Source organism: Saimiri boliviensis, chromosome 9, assembly GCF_048565385.1.
Source record: "Saimiri boliviensis isolate mSaiBol1 chromosome 9, mSaiBol1.pri, whole genome shotgun sequence".
NCBI classification, from domain to species: domain Eukaryota; kingdom Metazoa; phylum Chordata; class Mammalia; order Primates; family Cebidae; genus Saimiri; species Saimiri boliviensis.
Window position 1 is genome coordinate 66,489,079 of NC_133457.1, and position 24,047 is coordinate 66,513,125.

Below are 24,047 nucleotides of genomic sequence, written 5' to 3' on the forward strand. Positions count from 1 at the left end.
AACAGTAGCTGCCAGAGAACTGAAAACAGAGAACAGCAGAACAAAGAGGACGGAGGACTAAATCAGTCCGGAAGCACGGACGGGTGTGTCGCACTCCCCTTTGGGTAACTCGCTATTTCTCTCCAAATGTACTAATCTCCATACAGATGCTCCCTGACTAATGATGGGGCTACTTCCCAATAAATCCATCAGAAATTAAAAATAACGTTAAGTCAGAAATGCATTTAGTACACCTAACCTACAAACCATCATAGCGCAGGTAACTTCAGTGTGCTCTGAACACTTACATCAGCCTACAATTGAGCAGAATCATCTAATACAAATCCTATTTTTAAATACAGTATTGAACATCTCATGTAATTTACTGAAGACCACATTGAAAGTGAAAAGTGGAATGGTTGTATGGGTACTTGAAAAACAGTTTCTGCTAAATAAGCATCAGTTTTGCCCCATTGTAGAGCTGAGAAATGTTGAACCGTGGTGAATCAGAGACCATCTGTCTTCCGTTTAATCAGAACTGAGCTTCAGGATGAGCAAGTTCAAGGTCACACTTGAGCTGACTGGGGCTCCTAGAATCTCTAATTGTATGTTTTACATGAGTTGGCCTGACATTGACTGACACAGGGTAAATTAGAAAGCTTTCAGAAGATTTTGAGGCATTTATCACACATGGCAGGCCTGGAAACATTATGGGCATTCTTGAACAACTGAAGTAGAGACGTCAAAGGGTTACAGTGACCTTCACCGACACCCTCCAGAGGAGGGTAGGAAACCGTGTATTTTAACTCTTGGGGCTGTCCAGGCTCTTTCTGTTGTTGCTGCTGAGCAAACAGTTGTTGTAATCCCAAACCAGAACATTTTTGCATTTTACTTCCTGACCACCACAGAGAAAGGCTCCACAGTTCCTTGGAGGAATGGCTGATTCCAAGGCTAGAGTGGGGATACGACATGAGCCTGGAACATCACATTATGGTGGAAAGTGCTCCCCACGTTCCCCCTAAAAAGACGCAGAATGTCAAAAGACAGCAGACATCCAAAAGCCATTCCCATTAGCCAAATCTGGGGCAGCTGTGTATTGTCACCCACTGAAAAATCCATAAGCCAATCCTGATAATAACAGCTATGTTTTAAACGATCAATAAATGGGACAGAGAAGGTGGGACGACACTAATGTCCGTCAATGTAGGACACATTTTTAAAATGTGGTGTACACACACGACGGATTATTAGCCTTCAAAAAGGGAAGAAATTCTGGCACATGCTACATCATAGATTAACCTTGAAGCCGCTCTACTGAGTGAAACAAGCCAGACACAAACGGACAAATTCTGTATAATCCCACTCGTACGAGGGACAACGAGTGGTCACAGTCACGGGGACAGGAAGTCGAGTGGTGGTTGTCAGACACTGGGAGGAGGAGGAGTGGGAAGTGACTGTTTCACAGGCACCAGATTTCCGTCTGGGAAGACGGGAGGGCTGTGGAGATGGACAGCAGGGATGGCTGCACAACGTGAATGTGCTGGACGCCACTGAACCACAGACTGAAAAATAACCCAAGCGACAAATTTTATGTTATGCACATTTTACCACAATAAAAAGAAAAGAGATGAGCAGCACCAGGACCAACTTTTGTTTTCGCATAGAAAGGTAAAAATCACTGGGATTCAACTTTTCTTCCACACACAAAATCTGCCTGGCCCTATGTGGTAGGTCAGAAATTATACAGAAGTCATTTTCTTACTTTTTAAATTGTATTATTATTATTTTGAGATGGAGTCTCTGTCAGCCAGGCTGGAGTGAAGTGGTGTGATCTTAGCTCACTGCAACTTCCACCTCCTGGGTTCAAGTGATTCTCCTGCCTCAGCCTCCTGAGTAGATGGGATTACAGGCACGCTCCACCACACCCGGCTAATTTTTGTATTTTTTAGTAGAGACGGGGGTTTCACCATTTTGGCAAGACTGGTCTCGATCTCCTGACCTCAAGTGATCTGCCTTCTTCGGCCTCCCGAAGTGCTGGGATTACAGGCATGAGCCATTACACCTGACTAGAAGTCATTTTAAATAGTAAAGCAAACTAAAAGATGGTAGAATCTGCTTATTTCAACCAAGTCGGGGTCTAATTAATTAATCTATATGATTAATTTGATCAGTGTTTTGGTAAATAACTTATTTCCAAAGACAGGTCGATAATACCTGCAATTCTAAAATCTAGAAAATCTGAAAATCAAAACCTTTTTTGTAAGTTTTGTTCAAAAACACATTTGGTAGAAAAACCTGTCCTGAACTCACATGAGCCTATGTTTGGTCTTTCTTTGCCCCTGCTTGGCATAAATATTCATACATTTTGCCGTAGAAATATCACTGTGCTTATGATGACATCGCCCGAGGGTCTCCTATGGGCACCATATAATATACAGTATAAGTACCATGCCAAAGCTGAAAATTCTAAATTAAAACAAAAATGTGGTCCTGAGTTTCAAAGAGACTGTAGATCGCTATAAAATTTAATCAGATATCAGACCAATACCTTCCAAGTTTTTGACATTCTCTGCCAAATTCACAGTTTTGACATATCTACAGATCACTTATATTATTATATTCTCTAGTACTTGTCTTCAGATTGACTCACCTTGTTTCTTTAAATAAAGTAATTGTTAAAGAAACACCTCCACTGTAAAACATGAGCACTTGAGAGGCCTGCTCTGTCTAAAAGGGAAGTTTGGAAGGATTAGAGAGCTGTTAAACATGCAACAAAAAAATGAAGCTTTTGCCTTGAATAACCACAAAGACCAAAAGAAAACGGAGATGAAATAACTGCATCGCCACGTGACGCCGGGCTGGTGCGCCATCTCCAAGACCTGTTCTCCTCAGAAGTGTTCACCCCACACTTGGGGAACTGACCCAGACCCTCATAATACCCCCACTCAGGAATGGCTCCACTGAGATCAGTGAGTCTTGTTTGGGGCTGGGAGGAGGGGTCACACCCATACAAAAGCACAATATAGCAGTGAGGGGCCCGTCTCCTTTTCTCCCTTCCAGTTCTGTCACCCATCACCTGTCACGGAGGTTCAGCTGGGTCACTCACCGCAACTGTCTACTTATCAAGTCAGTGCGAATCACCCTGAGTACGGCTCTCTGGAACAGCCGCAGCCTCCACCTGCCAAAGGACACTTCAAGGTGTCGGGATCTAGACGTCCACACAGACGGACAAACCAGGAGACGACAGGTGAATGGAACTGCCACGCTTTTCTAACTTTCACACTAGCAACTGTAAATAGAGGCCCTCAAAATCAGCAGAGAAAGATTTGCTGGAGAAAGTGAATAGGTTTTCAAAAGTACTTTCAAATAGACATCAGCTATATATGCATTTTTAAATAAAGTAAGTGAAGCGAAGGGAAAGTTTTTCCTTATTGTAGAAGGCTGGGAGTTAGAAATGTTGGGGATGACAAAATAGCCATTTTGCAACAACTACAAAACAATAATAACCAGCTACACATAGATTAAACCAAGTGATCAAAATTAAAACCACCAATAAGGGGTAAACAGCCACCAAGAGCCTCTGGATGTGACGGACTGAGAAGGACCAGTTTACTTCTAGATTACTCATGAATCAAATCGTAAAGAAACACCAAACAGACCCAAACTCAGGGAGACGCTACAAAATACCTGGCCTGTAAGCTTCAAAAATATCATCAAAGACAAAGAAAGACTGAAAGACTACTCGGGATTAAAGACTATGTCTACCAAAGCACATAATCCCCGCTGTGTCCTATACCAGAAAAACAGCTCTGAAAGTTATTGGGACAGACCCAACTAGAATACGGACAGAGGACTGGCAAGGGAATTTTATCAGTGTTAAATTTCCTGATTTTGACTAGTCAAGTAACAGAGTATCAGTTTTACTTTAGGAAATACATACTTAGATGTTAAGGGGCGTGAGGCACCATGCCCCTAACTTATTCCCAAATGATTCAGAAATGCAGATCAACAGTATATGACAAATGTCGATGACAGGTGATTAAGGAGAAAGGTAACTGGGAGTTCTTTACCACTCTTGCAAATTTTCTGGAAATCTGAAATTAGGTCCAAGAAATGGCTACTTACCGTCCATGTGGCTGCCTGCCAGCGAAGTCACCCACAGTGTCCCGGGTTTCTGAGTGAACTCACCATTCTCCTGAGAATCCTTAACAGAAGCTTCTGCTCCTTTGGGTCTTCCTTGGATGTCAGTAAATGAGCAAATATTTCCACATTGTCAGGAGAGAGGCTGTCTGGGTTTTCCCCTCCATACAGCTGAACCAGTATAGACAGACACTTGGATGAGACATCAAAAATCTCAGGATCTTCATTAGGAAGCTGAAAATTAACAAATAGGACTATTTAAATTCTGTTGAAGATGGTATTAGTATTACTCAAAAAGCACAATAAAACTTGGCTTAATAATGGGGTGCCAGCCTGAGTAGTCTGCAAAATAGTTTTTTACTTTTTTGTTGTTGTTTTGAGACAGGGTTTCACTCTGTTGCCCAGGCTGGAGTGCAGTAGTGTGATCACACACAGCTCACTGTAGCCTCAACCTCCTGGGCTCAAGTGATCCTCCTGCCTCAGCCTCCTGAGTAGGCAAAGGCACACAGCATCATCATGCCCAGCTAATTGGTTTTTTTTTTGTGTGGGGGCAGGGTAAAGATGTGGCTCCCTATGCTGCCCAGGCTAGTTTTGAACTCCTGGGTTCAAGGAATCCCCTTTCTTCAGCCTCCCAAAGTGCTAGGATTACAGCCATGAGCCACTGTGCCCAACCTAAACACTTTTTAAATGTATCTTTTTCAAGGTGTATACAGCTGCTCAAACAAAGCTAACAGCACAAAATCAGAAGGTCCTATGTAATCCTTTTTTCTTTTAAAAAGTTTTTCTATGATTTTATTTTTATTGATACATAATCATACATTTTATGAGGTACAGTGTGAGGTTTTGATACACATATACAATGTGTAATATTCAAACTAGGGTAATTAACATATCAATACATATACCCTTTACTTGTGATGAAAACACTCAGAATCCTCTCTTCTAGCTATTTTGAAATAGACATTATATTTACTATAACCGTGGTGAAACCCTAGCCCCATATTCCTCTATTGAATTGTAACTTTGTACCCACTGGCTTGCTTCACAGTAATGCTATATTTAACCTTTTGAAGAACTGCCAGACCCTTTTCCAAAGCTGCCACTTGTACCAGCAATGTACGAAAAGTCCATTTTCACTGACACTTGTTACTATCTGTCTTTTTAGTCGTAGTTATCCTAGCAGGTCTGGAGTAGTCACGCCTTGTGGTTTTCAGATGTACTTCCCTGATGCCTAATGATGGGGAGCGTCTTTTCAGGTGCTGATTGACCAGTTGCATATCTTTGGAGAACTGTCTGTGCAGACCCTTAGCCCATTTAAAAAACAGGCCATTTGTCTTTACATGGTTGAGTTCTAAGAGTTCTTTACATATTTTAAATACAAGTCCCTTATCATTATATTATAAATAAAACCGTTTTTTTTCCTTTCTGCAAGTTGTCTTTTCACTTTCTTGATACTGTGCTTCGAAGTAAAAAATGTTTTTAATTTTGAAAAATTCCAACAACTTTTTTTACGTGGGTATATATATGATTTCAGTAACATATAGCTAAGAATGTTCTCATTATTTATTTCTGTTTTTGTTTTTTGGGAGACAGCATCTCTCTGTCACCCAGGCTGGAGTGCAGTGGTGCAAACAGCTTACTGCAGCCTCACCCCTCTGCCTTCCAGCGATCCTCCCGCCTCAGCCTCCTGAGTAGCTGGGACCACAGGGGTGCACTGTCACACCTGGCTAATTTTTAAATTTTGCATAGAGATGGGTCTCTCCATGTTGCTGAGGCTAGTCTTGAACTCTTGGGCTGAAGCAGCTATCCTGCCTTGTCTTCCCCAAAGTGCTGAGTACAGGCAAGAGCCACCGCTCCCAGTCATGCCCATGTCTTCTTTTAAGAGCTTTATAGCTTTAGCTTTTTACACTGAGTCTTTGATGCATTTTGAGTTAATTTTTATATATGGTGTAAGCAGAGGTCCAATTTTATTCTTTTGCATGTGAATTAACCTTTTATTTTGAGATATTTGTAGATTCACATGCAGTTCTAAGAACCAATACAGAGAGATTCCATATTTACTTCATCCAGTTTCGCCAACAGAAACATCTTCTATAATAACTATGGTACAATATCAAAACTAGGAAATTAACCATCAACCTTATTCTGATTTTGCTAATTTTATATGTGTGTACACATTGTATTTATCTCTGTGCAACTTAATCACGTGTGTAGATTTGATGACAACCACCACCACTGAGATAAAGAAGAATTCCATCACAAGGATCCCATTATAGTAAGAGTCAACTCTCACTCTCCTTCAGCCCTAACCCCTGGTGACCACAAACTGGCTTGCATTTCCTCATTTCAAGTATGTTACATAAATGAAATCACACTGTGTATATGGTTTTCTTCACTCAGCATAATTTCTTTAAAAGTCATTCAAGTGTTTTGTATATCAATAGTTCATTTCCTCTTATTATTGAGTAGTATTCCATGACATAGGTGTACCATAATTTAACTAACTCACCATAAAGGAAATCTGAGTTGTTCCCAATTTGGAGCTATTCCAAATAAAACTACTGTGAGCATCTGTAGCAGTTTTCATGTGAACATTAGCTTTCACTCCTCCGGGATAAATGCCCAAGAGTACAAGGGCTGGGTTGTATGGGAGACTCATATTTAGTTTTTTAAGAAACCGCCAAACTGTTTTCCAAGGCGGCTATAGTGTTTTTCCATTTTATATTCCTAGCATCAATGTCCAAAAGATCCAGTGTCTCAGCATCTCCCCTAGCACTTAGTGTTATCATTTTTTTTTTTTTTTTGCCATTCTGATAAGCAGGTGATGGTATCTCATTGTAGTTTAAATTCACGTTTCCCTGAACGTCTTATCACATATTCATGAGTTTTGCCCTTTCTTAATTGGATGTTTATTTCTTTATTCTTGATATTTGAAAGTTCTTTAAACATTCCACATACACCTTTCTCAGGCATATGGTATTGAAAATATTTTCCCTCAGTCTGTAGCTTGCCTTTTTATCCATTTTACTGAGTCTTCTGCAGAGAAAAAAAGTTAATTTGGATGAAGTCCAATCACTGGTTAGCTCTTAGCAATTGTGCTTGTGGTGGCAAGTATAACAGACTCTTTGCCAAAACACATGTCCTGAGGTCTTTCTCCTGTTTTTTTTTTTTCTAAATGTTTTATAGTTTTATATTTTACATCTAATTAACTTACATTTAAATTAACTTAATTTGGGGTTAATTTTTATATAAAATACAAGGTGCAGGTAGAGGATTTTACTGTTTTGTTTTGCCACCGTGCATACAATTGCTCCAGCACGTTCCTGAAAAGGCTGCTGTCCTGTGGTACTGCATGTTTAATGAACTGGCAGCTAGAGAAAGCTGGTCTAAGAAAGGCAGAGGAGCCTTGTCTTGCGAGAATTAGAACCGAGGGGCTCCATCGTCCTCTGGCATCACTTCCATTTGTATCTATGGTTAGAAACGTACATGATAGGAACTCTAGGAATCTTATGAATCCCTCTTACAGGGTCTGTGGTCAACGTGGCCACAAAGTGACACTTAATGCTGCGTTCCTGTTTCAGGCAGTCACCTGTGAGGGTTCCTGCGTGCGTGCGTGGGAACTGTTCCAATCTCGGACCCCTGATGATCCTCGGAGCCACCCGACACTTCTGCCACAATTTCTCAGTTTCAACCATGAGACAAGCAGTCAACAAGGGATACACCTGGCATACAGACTGCCCATCACTGCCTGCACTAGGTCCAGCTTGGCTTTACCAGAAAAGTTGACAGAGTTGGTATCCACAGGATGCGGTAAGATGGGCCCAGCGTCTACTGTACTGGAAAAGTAAGCAGGAGCGGCACTGAGGAACTTCTTTAGCACTCTGTGATCATTCTTTTCTTTCTTTTTAGGTTTTAATCTATCCTTCTCTTTAAGCCTTTGATCTGAGATGGAGCATTCGCTTCATGCTTGCATACTTTCTCATTTTCTTCTGCTTCCCCATGGTCGTGTCAGACTCTCGCTTCTTCTGGAATCTATTCATTGTTAGTGTATGTTAGTAACAGAAATGCAACTGATTTTCTACTGAGGTATAATTGATATACAAAAACTTGCATGTATTTAATGTATACATTTTGATGAGTTTTGTTTACTGATCTTGTATCCTGAAACCTTGCTGAACTCACTTATTAATTCTAGGAGTCTTTTTGAAGGTTCTTTGACATTTTCTACATAGATAATTGTGTCACCTGCAAATGCAGATAGGTTTATTTCTTCCTTTGAATGGGTATTCCTTTTATTTCTTTCCTCACCCTACTGCACTGGCTAGAAGTTCCTCTAGGATGTTAAATGAGCTTAGTGTGAGTGGACACTCTTGCCTTGTACCCGATCTTAGAGAGAAAGGATTTAGTAATTCATTATCAAGTACTATGCTAGCTGCAGATTTTTATAGATGCCCTTTATCAGGTTAAGAAGATTCCCTCTCTAATTCTAGTGTGACAATTTTTTATCATGAATAGGTGCTGGTTTTGTCAATTACTTTTTTCTGTATCAATCCATATAATCATGTAGTATTTAACCTGTTTATATGGTATAATACAGTAATTGATGTTTTAAGGTTTAACAAGCCTTACACTTCTGGAATAAATCCTGCTCTGTTCATTCTCTTTATACATTGATGTATCTGAATTGCTAATATTTTGCTGAGGAGTTTTATATCTAAGTTTACAAGAGATACTGGTTGTAGTCTTTTTTGGAGTGAACTTTCTTTGTCTTAGTTTAGTCATCTAGTAATTGTACAACATTTCGTTTCCATTAATAGCTTTTCCTGTGTTCCTAGCACTGTAAGATGTATTTAACCCTTCTCTATTTTCACAGAATTTAGATACTTGTTGAGATTGAAGTAGGCTTCTATTTCAGTCTACTCTGATAGGTCTTTATGTTTTAGTTCAAATAACTGGAGGATGGTTATCATAAGTAATATTTAAATGGTAGTTTATTTTCTGGATCCTTGCAGATCTGAAATGTCTTTGTTTTGCCACAAAAAAAAAAATAAATATTTTACAGGTATAAAATCTTTCCACGTCCCTTGGCTTAACAGGGAAGGGTATACCCAGCTGTCTGAAACAACAAACTAGCATACAAGCGTATGAAGCGATGGTTTTTAAGATACTAGACATAAGATAATGAAGGACAGTGATCCCTAAGAGACAGGACACAAACAGGATGAGACCTCTCCCACTGTCCCAGATTAGAGACTTGAGAGAGTTTCCAGGCCTCCGTGCAGGGAGGACAGCAGAGGTGGATCCCAGTGGATTCCTTAAATTGAGGAGACAGAGCACAAGTCCTGAAAGACCAAGGCGGCCAGAGTTAACAGGACGAAGCAACAGCAAGAACAAATCGGTGCGAGGCTCACTCAGGGAGAAACAGAAAACCTGGGTAGCACACTATCCATTAGAGAAAATAAGTTTATGTCTAAAAATCATCCTATAAAAAAACAAAGCAACAACAAAAACATAAATACTCCAGAGTCAGACGGCTTTACTGGTGAATTCTCCCAAACATTTAAGGAAAAAGTAATACCAATCCTACCCAAAGTCTTCCACAAAACTATGATAAAGGGAACACTTCTGAACTCATTCGCTGAGGGGAGTACCACCCTGATACCCAAACCAGAAAAACATTACAAACAACAACAACAGGAAAAACAAAAGCCCACAAAGGGCAATAACCCTTAAGAATATACATGCCAAAACCCTTCATAAGAGTAGCAAACCGAATCAGCAATATGTGAAAAGTATTATAGACCATTAGCACGCAGGATTTATTCTAGGAATTCAAAATTAGTTTAACTTCTGAAAATCAATCAACGTTATATGCAATAGCATTAGAAGAACAGAAACGACACGATCTTCTCAACAGTCACAAAAGCAGCACTTCACAAAATGTATTAAAAACACTCAGCAAGTTAGGAACAGAAGGGAACTTTCTCAAGTGACAAAAGACATATATGAAAAACCGATTGCTAACATACTTAATGGCAAAAGAGTGAATTTCCTTCCCCTAAGATCATGAAAAAAGAGAGATGTCCACTCTTCCTCTATTCATTATTATAATGGAGGTTCCATCTAGAAAAATATGTAAGAAAACTAGCACCCAAAAAGAAGCGAAACTATCTCTATTTGCAGAAGACAATCTTATACATAGAAAATCCTAAGGAATCCTTTAAAAAAAACTTTTAGGACTAATAAACAAGTTCAGCAAGGCTGCAGGATATGAGATCAATATACAAAAATTATTGTTATTATTTTTTTTTGCGATGAAGTCTTGCTCTGTCGCCAGGCTGGAATGCAGTGGCACAATGCCGGCTCACTGTAGTCTCCACCTCTTGGGTTCAAGCGATTCTTTCACCTCAGCCGCCTGAGTAGCTGGGACCACAGGCACATGCCACCACGCCCAGCTAATTTTTGTATTTTTAGTAGAGATGGGGTTTCACCATGTTGGCCAGGCTGGTCTCGACTTCTTGACCTCATGATCCACCCACTTCAGCCTCCCAAAGTGCTGGGATTACAGGCGTGAGCCACCGCGCCTGGCCAAAAATCTATTGTATTTCTATACACTAACAATGAACAATCTGGAGTTGAAATTAAGAAAATAACTTCATTTATAATAGCATTAAAATAAATGGCATATTTAGGAATAAAGGCAGCAAAAATATCATACATACTGAAAAGTACAAAACATTGTAAAAACATTAAAAAATTAAAGAAAGTCTACATAAATTAAAAAAACCTTGCATTGTTCATAAATTGGAAGACCAAACATTGTAAAGATGGCAACACACTCAAAACTGATCAACAGATTCAAAGCATTCTCCATCAAAAGTACAGTTGTCTAGTTTGGCACAAACTGATGAACAGATCCTAAAATTCCTATGGAAATGCCAGGAACCAAGAATAGCCAAAACAACGTTACAAAAGAAGCACAAGGTTGGAAGACTCCAACTGCCTAATTTTGAAATTTACTACAAAGCAACAGTAATCCAACAAATGTGGCCATAAGAGAGGTATACAGACCAATGGGATAGGATTAAGAGCGCAGACAAACCTTTACATGTGTGTCAACTGGTTTTTAACATGGGTTCCAAGACAATTCAATAGGGGGAAAATAGTCTTCTCTACAAATGGTGCTGAGACAACCGGATATCTACATATAAAAAAACAACTGGACCCCACATCACACCATATACAAAAATTAACTTGACTGGTGGCTGGCAAGATGGCCGAACAGGAACAGTTCTGGTCTGCAGCTCCCGGCAACATCAGCACAGAAGGTGGGTGACTTCTGCATTTCCAGCTGGGGTACCTGGCTCATCTCACTGGGACTGGTTAGACAGTGAGTGCCACCCACAGAGGGCGAGCTGAAGCAGGGTGGGGCACCGCCTCATCCGGGAAGCACAAGGGGCTGGTGAGGGACGGTGCCCTGAGGAAAGTGCACCCCAGCCCACATGCTACGCTTTTCCCATGGTCTTTGTAACCCGCAGACCAGGAGATTCCCTCGAGTGTCTACACAACCAGGGTCCTAGGCCTCAAGCACAAAACTGGGTGGCCCTTTGGAAAGACACCCAGCTAGCTGCAGAAGTTTTTTTTCACATGCCAGTGGCACCTGGAGTGACAGCGTGACAGAACCGTTCACTCCCCTGGAAAGGGGGCTGCGGCCAGGGAGCCAAGGGCTCTAGCTCAGCGATCCCACCCCACAGAGCCCAGTGAGCTGAGACACTCTGGCTTGGAATTCTCGCTGCCAGCACAGCAGTCTGAAGTCGACATGGGACACTTGAGGCTTGAGTAGGTGGTTTTCCCCTCACAGTGTAAATGAAGCCTCCGGGAAGTTCAAACTGGATGGAGCCCACCACAGCTCAGCAAAGCTGCTATAACCAGACTCCTCTCTAGATTCCTTATCTCTGGGCAAGGCATCTCTGAAAGAAAGGCAGCAGCCCCAGTCAGGGGCTTATAGATCAAACTCCCATCTCCCTGGGACAGAGGACCTGAGGGTAGGGATGGCTGTGGGCACAGGTTCAGCAGACTTAAACGTTCCTGCCTGCTGGCTCTGAAGAGAGCAGCCAATCTCCCAGCACAGCACTCAAGCTCTGCTAAGGGACAGACTGCCTCCTCAAGTGGGTCCCTGACCCCATACCTCCTGACTGGGAGACACCTTCCAGCAGGGGTCAACAGACACCTCATACAGGAGAGCTCTGGCTGGCATCTGATGGGTACCTTTCTGGGACAAAAGCTTCCAGAGGAAGCAACAGGCAGCAATCTTTGCTGTTCTGCAGCCTCCGCTGGTGATACCCAGGCAAACAGGGTCTGGAGTGGACCTCCAGCAAACTCCACAGACCTGCAGCAGAGGGGCCTGTTAGAAGGAAAACTAACAAACAGAAAGAAACAGCATCAACATCAACAAAAAGGACCTCCACACAGAAACCCCATCCAAAGGTCACCAACATCGAAGACCAAAGGTAGATAAATCCATGAAGATGAGGAAAAAAAAAAAAAAAACAGTGCAAAAAGGCTGAAAATTACAAAAACCACAATGTCTCTTCTCCTCCAAAAGATCACAACTTACTGCCAATGAGGAAACAAAACTGGACGGAGAGTGAGTTTGATGAATTGACAGAAGCAACTCCTCTGAGCTAAAGGAGCATGTTAACCCAATGCAAGGAAGCTAAGAACCTTGATAAAAGGTTAGAGGAATTGCTAACTAGAATAACCAGTTTAGAGAAGAACATAAATGACCTGATGGAGCTGAAAAACACAGCACGAGAACTCTGTGAAGCATACACAAGTATCAGCAGGTATCGGTGATTCTGCTGAATCGATCAAGCAGAATAAAGTATGTCAGAGATTGAGGATCAACTTAGTGAAATAAAGCATGAAGACAAGATGAGAGAAAAAAGAAAGAAAAGGAATGAACAAAGCCTCCAAGAAATGTGGGACTATATGAAAGACCAAACCTAAGTTTGATTGGTGTACCTGAAAGTGACAGGGAATGGAACCAACCTGGAAAACACTCTTCAGGAATTATCCAAGAGACCTTCCCCAACCTAGCAAGATACCAACATTCAAATTCAGGAAATACAGAAAATACCACAAAGATACTCCTTGAGAAGGGCAACCCCAAGGCACATAATCATCATTTCGCCAAGGGTGAAATGAAGGAAAAATGTTAAGGGCAGCCAGAGAGAAAGGTCGGGTTACCCACCAAGGGAAGCCCATCAGAGTAACAGCAGATCTCTCGACAGAAACCCTACAAGCCAGAAGAGAGTGGGGGCCAATATTTAATATCCTTTAAAAAAAGAACTTCTAGCCCAGAATTGCATATCCGCCAAACTAAGCTTCATAAGCAAAGGAGAAATAAAATCCTTTTCACACAAGCAAATGCTGAGAGATTCTGTCACCACCAGGTCTGTCTTACAAGAGCTCCTGAGGAAGCCCTAAATATGGAGAGGAAAAACCAGTCACTGCAAAAATATACCAAATTATAAAGACCATCAATACTATGAAGAAACTGCATCAACAAATGGGCAAAATAACCAGCTAGCATCATAATGACAGGAATAAATTCACACATAAAAATATTAACTCTAAATGTGAATGGGCTAAATGCCCCAATTAAAAGACACAGACTGGCAAATTGGATAAAGAGTCAAGACCCATCTGTGTGCTGTATTCAGGAAATCCATCTCTCATGCAAAGACACAAATAGGCTCAAAATAAAGGGATGGGGGAAGATTTACCAAGCAAATGGAAAGCAAAAATAGCAGGGGTTGCAATCCTAGTCTCTGATAAAACAGACTTTAAACTAACAAAGATCAGAAGAGACAAAGAAGGGCATTACATAATGGTAAAGGGATCAATGCAACAAGAAGAGCTAACTATCCTAGATATACATGCACCTAATACAGGAGTACCCAGATTCATAGAGCAGTTCTTAGAGACCTACAAAGAGACTTAAGACTCACAGACAATAATAGTGGGAGACTTTAACACCCCACTGTCAATATTAGATCAACAAGACAGAAAATTAACAAGGATGTTCAGGACTTGCACTCAGCTCTGAACCAAGCAGACCTAACAGACATCTACAGAACTCTCCACCCCAAATCAATAGAATATACATTATTCTCAGCACCACATCACAATTACTCTAAAACTGACCACATAATTGGATGTAAAACATTCCTCAGCAAATGCAAAAGAAGGGAAATCATAACAGTCTCTCAGACCACAGCATAATCAAATAAGAACTCAGGATTAAGAAACTCACTCAGACTGCACAACTACATGGAAACTGAACAATCTGCTCTTAAATAACTACTGGGTAAATAACGAAATTAAGGCAGAAATGAATAAGTTATTTGAAACCAATGAGAACAAAGACACAACATACCAGAATCTCTGGGTCACAGCTAAAGCAGTGTTTAGAGGGAAATTTATAGCACTGAATGCCCGCAGGAGAAAGTGAGAAAGACCTGAAATCAACGCCCTAACATCACAATTAAAAGCTAGAGAGGCAAGAGAAAACAAATTCAAAACTAGCAGAAGACAAGACATAACTTAAGATCAGAGCAGAACTCAAAGAGATAGAGATACAAAAAAAAAAAATAAAAATCAGTTGGTTTTTTGAAAAGATTAACAAAACAGACCCCTAGCCATACTAATAAAAGGAAAAGAGAGAATAATCAAATAGACACAATAAAAAATGATAAAGGGGAGATCACCACTGATCCCACGGAAATACAAACTACCATCAGAGAATACTATGCACACCTCTACACAAATAAACTAGAAAATGTAGAAGAAATGGATAAATCCCTGGACACACAGGCCCTCCCAAGACTAAGCCAGGAAGAAGTCAAATACCTGAATAGACCAATAACAAGTTCTGAAATTGAGGCAGTAATAAATAGCCTACCAACCAAAAAAAGCCCAGGCCCAGAGAGACTGACAGCCAAATTCTACCGGAAGTACCATTCCTTCTGAAACTATCGCAAACAACAGAATAAGGAAGGACTCCTCCCTAAGTCATTTTATGAGGCCAGCTTCATCCTGATACCAAAACCTGGCAGACACAATAAACAAAGACAATTTCAGGCCAATATTCCTGACGAACATCGACTTGAAAATCCTCAATAAAATACTGGCAAACTGAATCCAGCAGCACATCATAAGGCTTATCTACCACGATCAAGTCGGTTTCATCTCTGGGATGCAAGGCTGGTTCAACATATGCAAATCAATAAACATAATCCATCACATAAACAGAACCAATGACGAAAACCACATGATTATCTCAACAGATGCCGAAAAGGCCTTTGATAAAATTCAACAGCCGTTCATGCTAAAAACTCCCAATAAACCAGGTATTAATAGAACATATATCTCAAAATAATAAGAGCTATTCATGACAAACCCACAGCCAATATCATATTGAATGGGGAGAAGTTAGAAGGATTCCCTCTGAAAACCAGCCTAAGACAAGGATGCCCTCTCTCACCACTCGTATTCAACATAGCACTGCAAGCTCTGGCCAGGGCAATCAGGTAAGAGAAAGAAATAAAGTGTATTCACATAGAAAGAGAGGAAGTCAAATTGTCTGTTTGCAGATGACATGAAAACTCCACTCTCTCAGCCCAAAAACTCTTTAGACCCAGCAATCCCATTACTGTGCATATGCCCAAAGGATTATAAACCATTATACTGTAAAGACACATGCATGCATATGTTTATTGCATCACTGTTCACAATAGCAAAGACTTGGAACCAACCCAAATGCCCATCAATGACAGACTGAATAAAGAAAATGTGGCATATATACACCATGGAACACTATGTAGCCATAAAAAAAGAATGAGTTCATGTCCTTTGCAGGGACATGGATGAAGCTGGAAACCATCATTCTCAGCACACTAACACAGGAACAGAAAATGAAACAACACATGTTCTCATTAACAAGTGGGAACCGAACAGTGAGAACACGTGGACACAGGGAGGGGAACATCACAAACTGGGCCTGTCAGGGGTGGGGTGAGGGGCTAGGGGAGGAATAGCATTAGAATAAATACTTAATGTAGATGACAGGTTGATGGGTGCAGCAAACCACCATGCCACATGTATACCTAGGTAACAAGCCTGTACATTCTGCACAGGTACCCCAGAACTTAAAGTAGAATAATAATAAAAATTAAGATAGATCAAAACTTAAATATAAGAGCTAAATGTGGTTGGGTGCAGAGGCTCATGCCTCTAGTCCCAGCACTTTGGAAAGCCAAGGCAGGTGGATTGCTTGAGCTCAGGAGTTTGAGAACAGCCTGGGCAATGTGGTGAATCCCCATCTCTACAAAAAATACAGAATTTAGCCAGACACAATGGCACACACCTATAGTCCCAACTACTGAGGAGGCTGAGGCAAGAGGATGGACTGAGCCCAGGAAGTGAAGGTTGCAGTGAGCGGAGATCATGCTACCGCACTCTAGACTGGGCAACACAGCAAGACTCCACCTCAAAATAAATGTATATAAGATACAGAAAACACAGGATTGAGTCTTGTGACCTTAGGTCAGACAATAATTTCTTATGAATGATGCCAAAAGCATAGCAACAAAAGAAAAAAATAGATAAACTAGACTTCATCAAAATCTAAAACTGATTTGCTATAAAAGATATAATCAAGAAAGTGAAAAGGCAATCTACAAGGGAAATATTTTATAAATCTGAAACCTAATAAAGAACTTGTACATACATGATATATTTCTTACAACTCACTAATTTATTTAAAAAATGATCTAATTTTTGAAAGAGCAAAAGGTCGATCTGAACAAATATTTCTCCAAAGAAGTATGAATATAGTTAGTAAACACAGAAAAAGATGCTCAATATCATCTGCCATCAAGGAAAGAAAGAAAATGCAAATGAAAACCACCATGATAATATTGCTTCATACTCCACGGAGGGAGGATAATGAAAAACACAGAGAGTAACAAGCAGTGGGTGAGTATGTGGAGAAACGGAAGTCCTCACAAACTGCAGGTGGAAATGTTAATGGTGCAGGCACTCTGGAAAACAGTCTGGCAGTTCCTTTAAAGGTCAGGCATAGATTTACAGATGACCAGCTCCCAGATATATATTCAAGAAGAGAAACTATATGTTTACACAACAATTTGTACACAAATGTTCACAGCAATGTTATTCATAATACCCAAAATGTGAAAGCAACTGAAATGTCCTTCAAGTGATGAACAGATACACAAACGCGACACATTTCATGGAGTATGATTTAGGAATAACAGGGGAAGAAGTACTGATCCTTGCTACAAGCATGAAGGAATCTTGAAAACATAAAGCGAAGAGAACCAAAAAAAATCAAACTATGTATTTCCATATATATATGAAATATCCCAAATAGCCAATTTATAGAAACAAAGTAAATTAGTGATTGATTAGAGTTGTAGGGGGAGGGAATGGGGAATGACTTTTAATGGGTATGAGGTTGCTGTTGGGGATGATGAAAATATTCTGGAATTAGAAAAAGGTTGCACAACATACAAAAATACTAAATGATGTACTTTTGAAGAGTTAATTGTATGATATGTGAATTACTGCTCAATGAAACTGTTATTTAAAAACCAATGGTAATTGTACACGAAGTGTTCAAGGAAACTGAAAAGGAAGAAATAATTTCTAATTCATTCTCTGAGTTCAGCATTACCCTGATGTCCAAACTAGACAGTCACTTACTACCAGGGATGGGGAAAAACACAGACAGCCTAAGGAAATGCCATTCTCCCATGCGTCTTTGTCTCTATACGGCTGTCTTCTCAAAAGGACAGCAGACATCCCGGATTAGGGATGTCTGGATTAGGGATACCATCCTGGATTAGGGATACCACCATACTCTGGTATACCTCATCCTAACTCATTATATCTGCCAGAGCACTATTTACAAATACAGGTATCCTAGAGTAGTGGAGGTTAGGACTTCAACATATCTTTTCCAGGGCACAAGTTACCCCACAACGATGTACCCCAAACCACAGATCTTCTCAGGAGAAAAAGTATTCGACACTATCCAATACCTATTTACAATGTAGAACTAGGAGTAGAATGGAACTTCTAGTGAACCAAAAACAAAATCCTAAGGTCCTCCAAACCACCCAAATAGCCTTCCTTCTCAGCCACAGCACTCTAAAATTTAACCTGAAAGACGGGTTCGGGAAAGTGGGGGGTCCAGACATGTCTCATTCCACCCTCCAGCATCAACATCAGCACATACCTTTTGTCTGATAAGAAACATTCACAATCTATTCTCAGTGAAACCTGCTTAGAGGCTTTATCCACATGATAAAATGTTCTTCACAACCTCTTATTATGACCGAGACATTCCTTTCTTTTTTTTTTTTTTTTTTTTTTTTGAGATGGAATCTCACTCTGTCCCCCAGGCTGGAGTGCATGGTGAGATCTGCAATCTTCGTCTCCCGGGTTCAAGCGATTCTCCTGCCTCAGCCTCCTGAGTAGCTGGGATTACAGGCGCATGCCACCATGCCTGGCTAATTTTTGTGCTTTTAGTAGAGACAGGGTTTTACCATGTTGGCCAGGTTGGTCTCAAACTCCTGACCTCAAGTGATCCACCTGCCTCAGCTTCCCAAAGTACTGGGATTTCAGGCATGAGCCTGGCAACCTTTCTACTGACAATAACTCTTTCAACCGTCAATCAGAAAAAATTTTAATCTACCTATAATCTGAAAGCTGCCCCGCCCCCTTTTCTGTGGACATTCCTAAACCAGATAAAGGTTGTGTAGGAGACTGAATGCTTCCCCCTGGGATTATGAAGACAGGCAGGGTGTGTCTTCTCACCACTGTTTGGAAAATCCTGGCCAATGCAATCCGCACACCCCCTACCAGAAGTTCCACCCAGTGGCATCCAGATCAGAAAAATAGTAATATAGTAACTTTATTTGCATAAGTCTGATCCTGTATGTAGAATATCAGATATAATTAACCAACAAGGTACTAGCGTAGTGAGTGAGTTTAAGGATACAGGATTCAAGAAAAACACACAAAATCAATTGTAATTTTCATGTAAGTAGCAATCAGAAATTGAAATTAAAACAAACAGTATCAGTATAATAGCAACAAAAAATTGAAAATGCTTAGGGATAAATCTGACATAGGAGGAAGGATATACATATGAAAAATACAAAATATTGCTGAAAGTAAAAAGGACTTAAATAAATGCAGAGATACACCTTGTTCCTTATCCAGATAACTTGATATTATTTCCAATATTTTCCCCAAATTACTCTGTATATTCAACAAAATCTCAATAAAAACCCACAAGTTGTGGTGTTTTTGTTTTTTTTTTTTTTTTTTTTTTTTTTGGTAGAAATCCACAAGCCACATCAACGTTTCACATGGAAACATAAAGAACACGGAATAACCAAAACAAATCTCAGGAGATGCCCACAGGCTCACACGGTCAACTGATTTCTGATAAAGGTCCATGGCAATAGAGTTGAGATTACATTTCCTTTTTTCTTGGGACAGCCTGGAGTGCAGGCTGGAGTGCAGTGTTGCAATCTCGGCTTACTGCAACCTCTGCCTCCCAGATTCAAGTGATTCTCATGCCTCAGGCTAAGCAGCTGGAATTAAAGGCGTGCACCACGACGCAGGCTAATTTTTTGTATTTTTAGTAGAGATAGGGTTTTGCTATGGTGCCCAGGTTGGTCTTGAACTTCTGGCCTCAAGTAATCTGCCTGCCTTGTCCTCTCAAAGTGCTGGGATTACAGGCATGAGCCACTGTGTCTGGCCAAGAGAATACATTTTCAACAAATGCTCAAATATGCAAAACCATAAGCTTGTACCTAGCCTTTGCATCATGTAACAAAATGAACTGCAGAAGGATGAAAGGCCTTGCAGTAGTCTGTTCTCACGTTGCTGATAAAGACATACCCGAGACTGGGTAATCTATAAGAAAAAAAGAGGTTTAATGGACTTATGGTTCCGCATGGCTGGGGAGTCTTCACATCATGCAGAAGGTGAAAGGTACATCTCACATGGCGGAAGACAAGAGAAGAATGAGAGCCAAGTGAAGGGGTTTCCCCTTAAAAAATGATCAGCTCTTGTGAGACTTACACATTACCTCGGGAACAGTATGGGGGGAACTGTCCCCATGATTCAATTATCTCCCACGGGTCCCTCCCACAACATGAGGGAATTACGGGAGCTACAATTCAAGATGAGATTTCAGTGGGGGGCAGCCAAGCCCTATTGGGTGTGAATATAAAAGCCGAAACTATAAAAGAGCCAAGAGAAAACACGGGAGAAAACATTTTGATCTTGAAGGGGAACGGTTTAATAGGTATAATTGCAAAAACATGAATTACAAAAGGAAAAATTGATAAAAACCGACTTTAAAAAATTGCTCTTCAAAAGTCATTGTCTAGTTAATAAAATGGTCAATAAAAAGTAGATATTACCACCACTACCCTCATCATCACAAAGTGTACCTTAATGGAGATCCATGGAAACGTTTTTTTTTCAAACTTAAAATCAGAAAATCTTTCTTGCCCCATGGAACTGTTTTTTTTTGTTTTGTTTTGTTTTGTTTTTTCCTTTTCCTCCTCCTTTCTGGGAAACACATATCTTGTAAATAACTATAAATATTTTTTGTCTGGCAACCAGGACTCCCAAGATCAAAACTATGACCCAACTTTGGTGATTTTGTTAGACTCCTTTTTCTAGAAACTTCACCCTGTATTATTTCTGTTACTATCTTCATGCTTCCCACTTTACTTGGGGTTGCCGGACTTAGAAAAAGGAGCACCTGAATAAATCTGAACTTCAGGTTTAAAAAAAAATCATTTTTAGTCTAAGTATGTCCATTTGGCATCTTACATTTTCTATCAACCCTAACATTATTGCAAACATTCTTATCAGCCACCTCAAATACTTTGCAGGAGAGATGAGATATAAATACATACATACGCACAACTTGGAAATACTTCATAGTAAACTTACGTTTGGATTTTAAAAGCCGTTTTAAGACTATTTAAAGTCACAGTTGTGTTTACTTCTCGTTATTCAATCTACTCAGTGTAACGCATTTCAAAGTCTTTCACATTTTATATTCTATTTTAAAAATAATGCCGGGTGCAGTGCTTTGTCAAAAAGTATATGAAAACATTTATTTTCAGAGACAATATTAACTAACCCAGAAAGGAAAAATAATCACTTAATTCTACCTTTTTTTTTTTTATCCTACCAGAAAGCAGAAAGAAAAAAATAATCACTTAATTCTACCTTTTTTTCTACTACCAGAAAGCACATGAAGAAGAGACTCATCCATGTTGTTGGGACATCTTTGACAAAAGATCTTCCATTCGGACATCAATCCTGTTCTTCATTTTCTTGTATCACTCTTGCCCAAACTCAGCCGAAGCGGCAGCAGAAGGCATCACGAAGCTGATGAATGGTGTTAACTCCAGGAGACGCAGCTCAAGGAATCACCACTGCCCAGGGCCTTGGCGCCATCTCCTTTCCCTTGAGAAGGATTCTTAGTCTCCCTTGACCCCAGACACACTGTATTTTTAAATGTGGGAATTCAAAGGGCAGAAAATCTGCCACCACTTTTACTGATTTAGTTTTAAGTCAACACATCACAGACTGGAGTACGAGGGTGTCAAAAAAGAAACGTAAAACAAGTTGAAAATCACAGCCAGGTAAGCTCAACCTTGCCTCCTGCACTGCCCTACTTAACTCTCCTAAGGCTCTTCCTACATCCATCACATCAATGACTGAAGAGGCAGAAAGCTCAGGATATTATTCAGGAAAACTTTCCTAACCTAGCAAGGCAGGACAATACTCAACTCCAGGTAATATAGAGAACACCACAAAGATATTCCTCAAGAAGAGCAACCCCAAGACACATAATCGTTAGATTCACCAGGGTTGAAATAAAGGAGAAAATTCTAAGGGCAGCCAGAGAGAAAGGTCAGGTTACCCACAAAGGGAAGCCTATCAGACTCATAGCAGATCTCTCAGCAGAAACCCTACAAACTAGAAGACAGTGGGGATCAATATTCAATATCCTCTAAGAAAAGAATTTTCAACCCAGAATCTCATATCCAGCCAAACTAAGCTTCATAAATGAAGGAAAAATAAAATTTTTTGTGAACAAGCAAGCAGTTAGAGATTTCATCACCATCAGGCCTGCTTTACAAGAGCTTCTGAAAGAAGCACTATACACAGAAAAGAACAACCAGTATCAGTCATCCCAAAAACTTACCAAAAGGTAAAGAGTATCTCCGTAATGAAGAATCTATATCAACTAATGGGCAAAATAGCCAGCTAGCATTAAATGACAAGATTAAACTCACAAATATCAATATTAATCCTAAATTTAAATGGATTAAACGCCCCAAAGACACAGACATGCAAATTGAATAAAAAGTCAAAAGCCATCGGCACGCTGTATCCAGATCCATCTCATAAGCAATGACACACAAAGACTCAAAACAAAAGGTTCAAGGAAGACTCACCAACCAAATGGAGTGCAAAAAAAGAACAACAACAAAAAAACAACACAGGAGTTGTAACTTTCATCTCTGACAAAACAGACTTTAATAGTAACAAAGACTGAAAGAAACAAGGAAGGACATTACATAATGGTAAAAGGATCAATGCAACAACAGGAGTCAATGATCATAAATATATATGCACCTAATACAGGAACATCCAGATACATAAGACAAGTTCTTAATGACTTATGAAGAGACCTGGACTCCCACACAGTAATAGCGGGAGACTTTGACACCACATTGTTAATATTTGATGGATCAACGAGATAGAAAATTAACAGGGTCATTTATGATTTGAACTCAGACCTGGAACAAGTAAACTCAGTGAGTAACTATAGAATTCTTCACCCCAGTTCCACAGAACATACATTTTTTTCAGTATCACATTACACCTATTTTGAAAGTGACCACATAAATGGAAGGAAATCACTCTTCAGCATTTGCATAGCACTTCACAGATTTAAATGAAATATTGGTTGCCTGTTTGTTATTTTCTTCCCTTATTCCTTCCTGTCTCCACTGTTAAATACAATTATCAGCATAAAAGAGGTTTTTAATACCTATTTTCAGATTGCATTGGGCAATAGAGCAAGACTCCTGTTCTCTCTCCCCCTTTCTCTTTCTCTTTTTTTTCTTTCATTAAAAACAAAACAAAACAACAAGAAAAAAGAGGCGGAAAGCATCACTCATTCAAAAAGTCATAACCATCAATACAGCAGATGTAAATGATTCTACTGAAGCAGCGAAGTTCCGGAAACCACAGAGGGCAAACGTGTTCATGGTGAGTGCTGGACGCCGCGTTCTGCGGAAAGGCTTTGGCCTGGTCGTGTCTTTTCTGCTCTCTCCCTACTGTCGACATTCAGGCGGATTCTGTCGCCGCTGACTGGATGAGTCCTGTGGGTGTGCGACAGCCACCCAGGAAGTAACCAGCGCCCCATGACGCTCCGCTTGTGCCCCTACAGGCCATTTTCCCATCTCACCGGCACCACCTCTGCCCTTCCTTCACTCTGGCCTCCTTCACTCCTCTAACCGTACCAAGTATACTGCTGTCAGGCCGTCTGCATCGGCTGTCTCCTCTGCCTGGGTGTTCGCCGCCTGCCGGCACACAAATCACAGCTCACCTCCTGACACCTCCTCATGTGAAGAGCCTGATCTTATTCCCACTCTGGCTAATTACCCAGGAGGAAAAGGAGAGAGAAAGGGAGGCTGGGAAATGTCATTTTTATTCTGGCTATTGATGTTACCTCTGAGTGTATTTAGCTATACACGCTACTCTGGTATACTGTTGACTTAAGTTAAAGC

The 24,047-nt window shown here is 40.4% G+C and overlaps 1 protein-coding gene across 10 annotated transcripts in view; it reads right to left on the reverse strand.

The window, feature by feature from the left end:
- The window catches only part of ULK4 (unc-51 like kinase 4), a 621,709-nt gene that overhangs the window by 137,372 nt on the left and 460,290 nt on the right, over nt 1-24,047 (reverse strand). For all 10 annotated transcript variants that reach the window (XM_039461864.2, XM_074406079.1, XM_074406080.1 and 7 more), the window contains one exon: nt 4,168-4,353. In XM_039461864.2, coding sequence (XP_039317798.1) covers nt 4,168-4,353 — 186 coding nt within the window. The remainder of the gene's footprint in view (nt 1-4,167; nt 4,354-24,047) is intronic.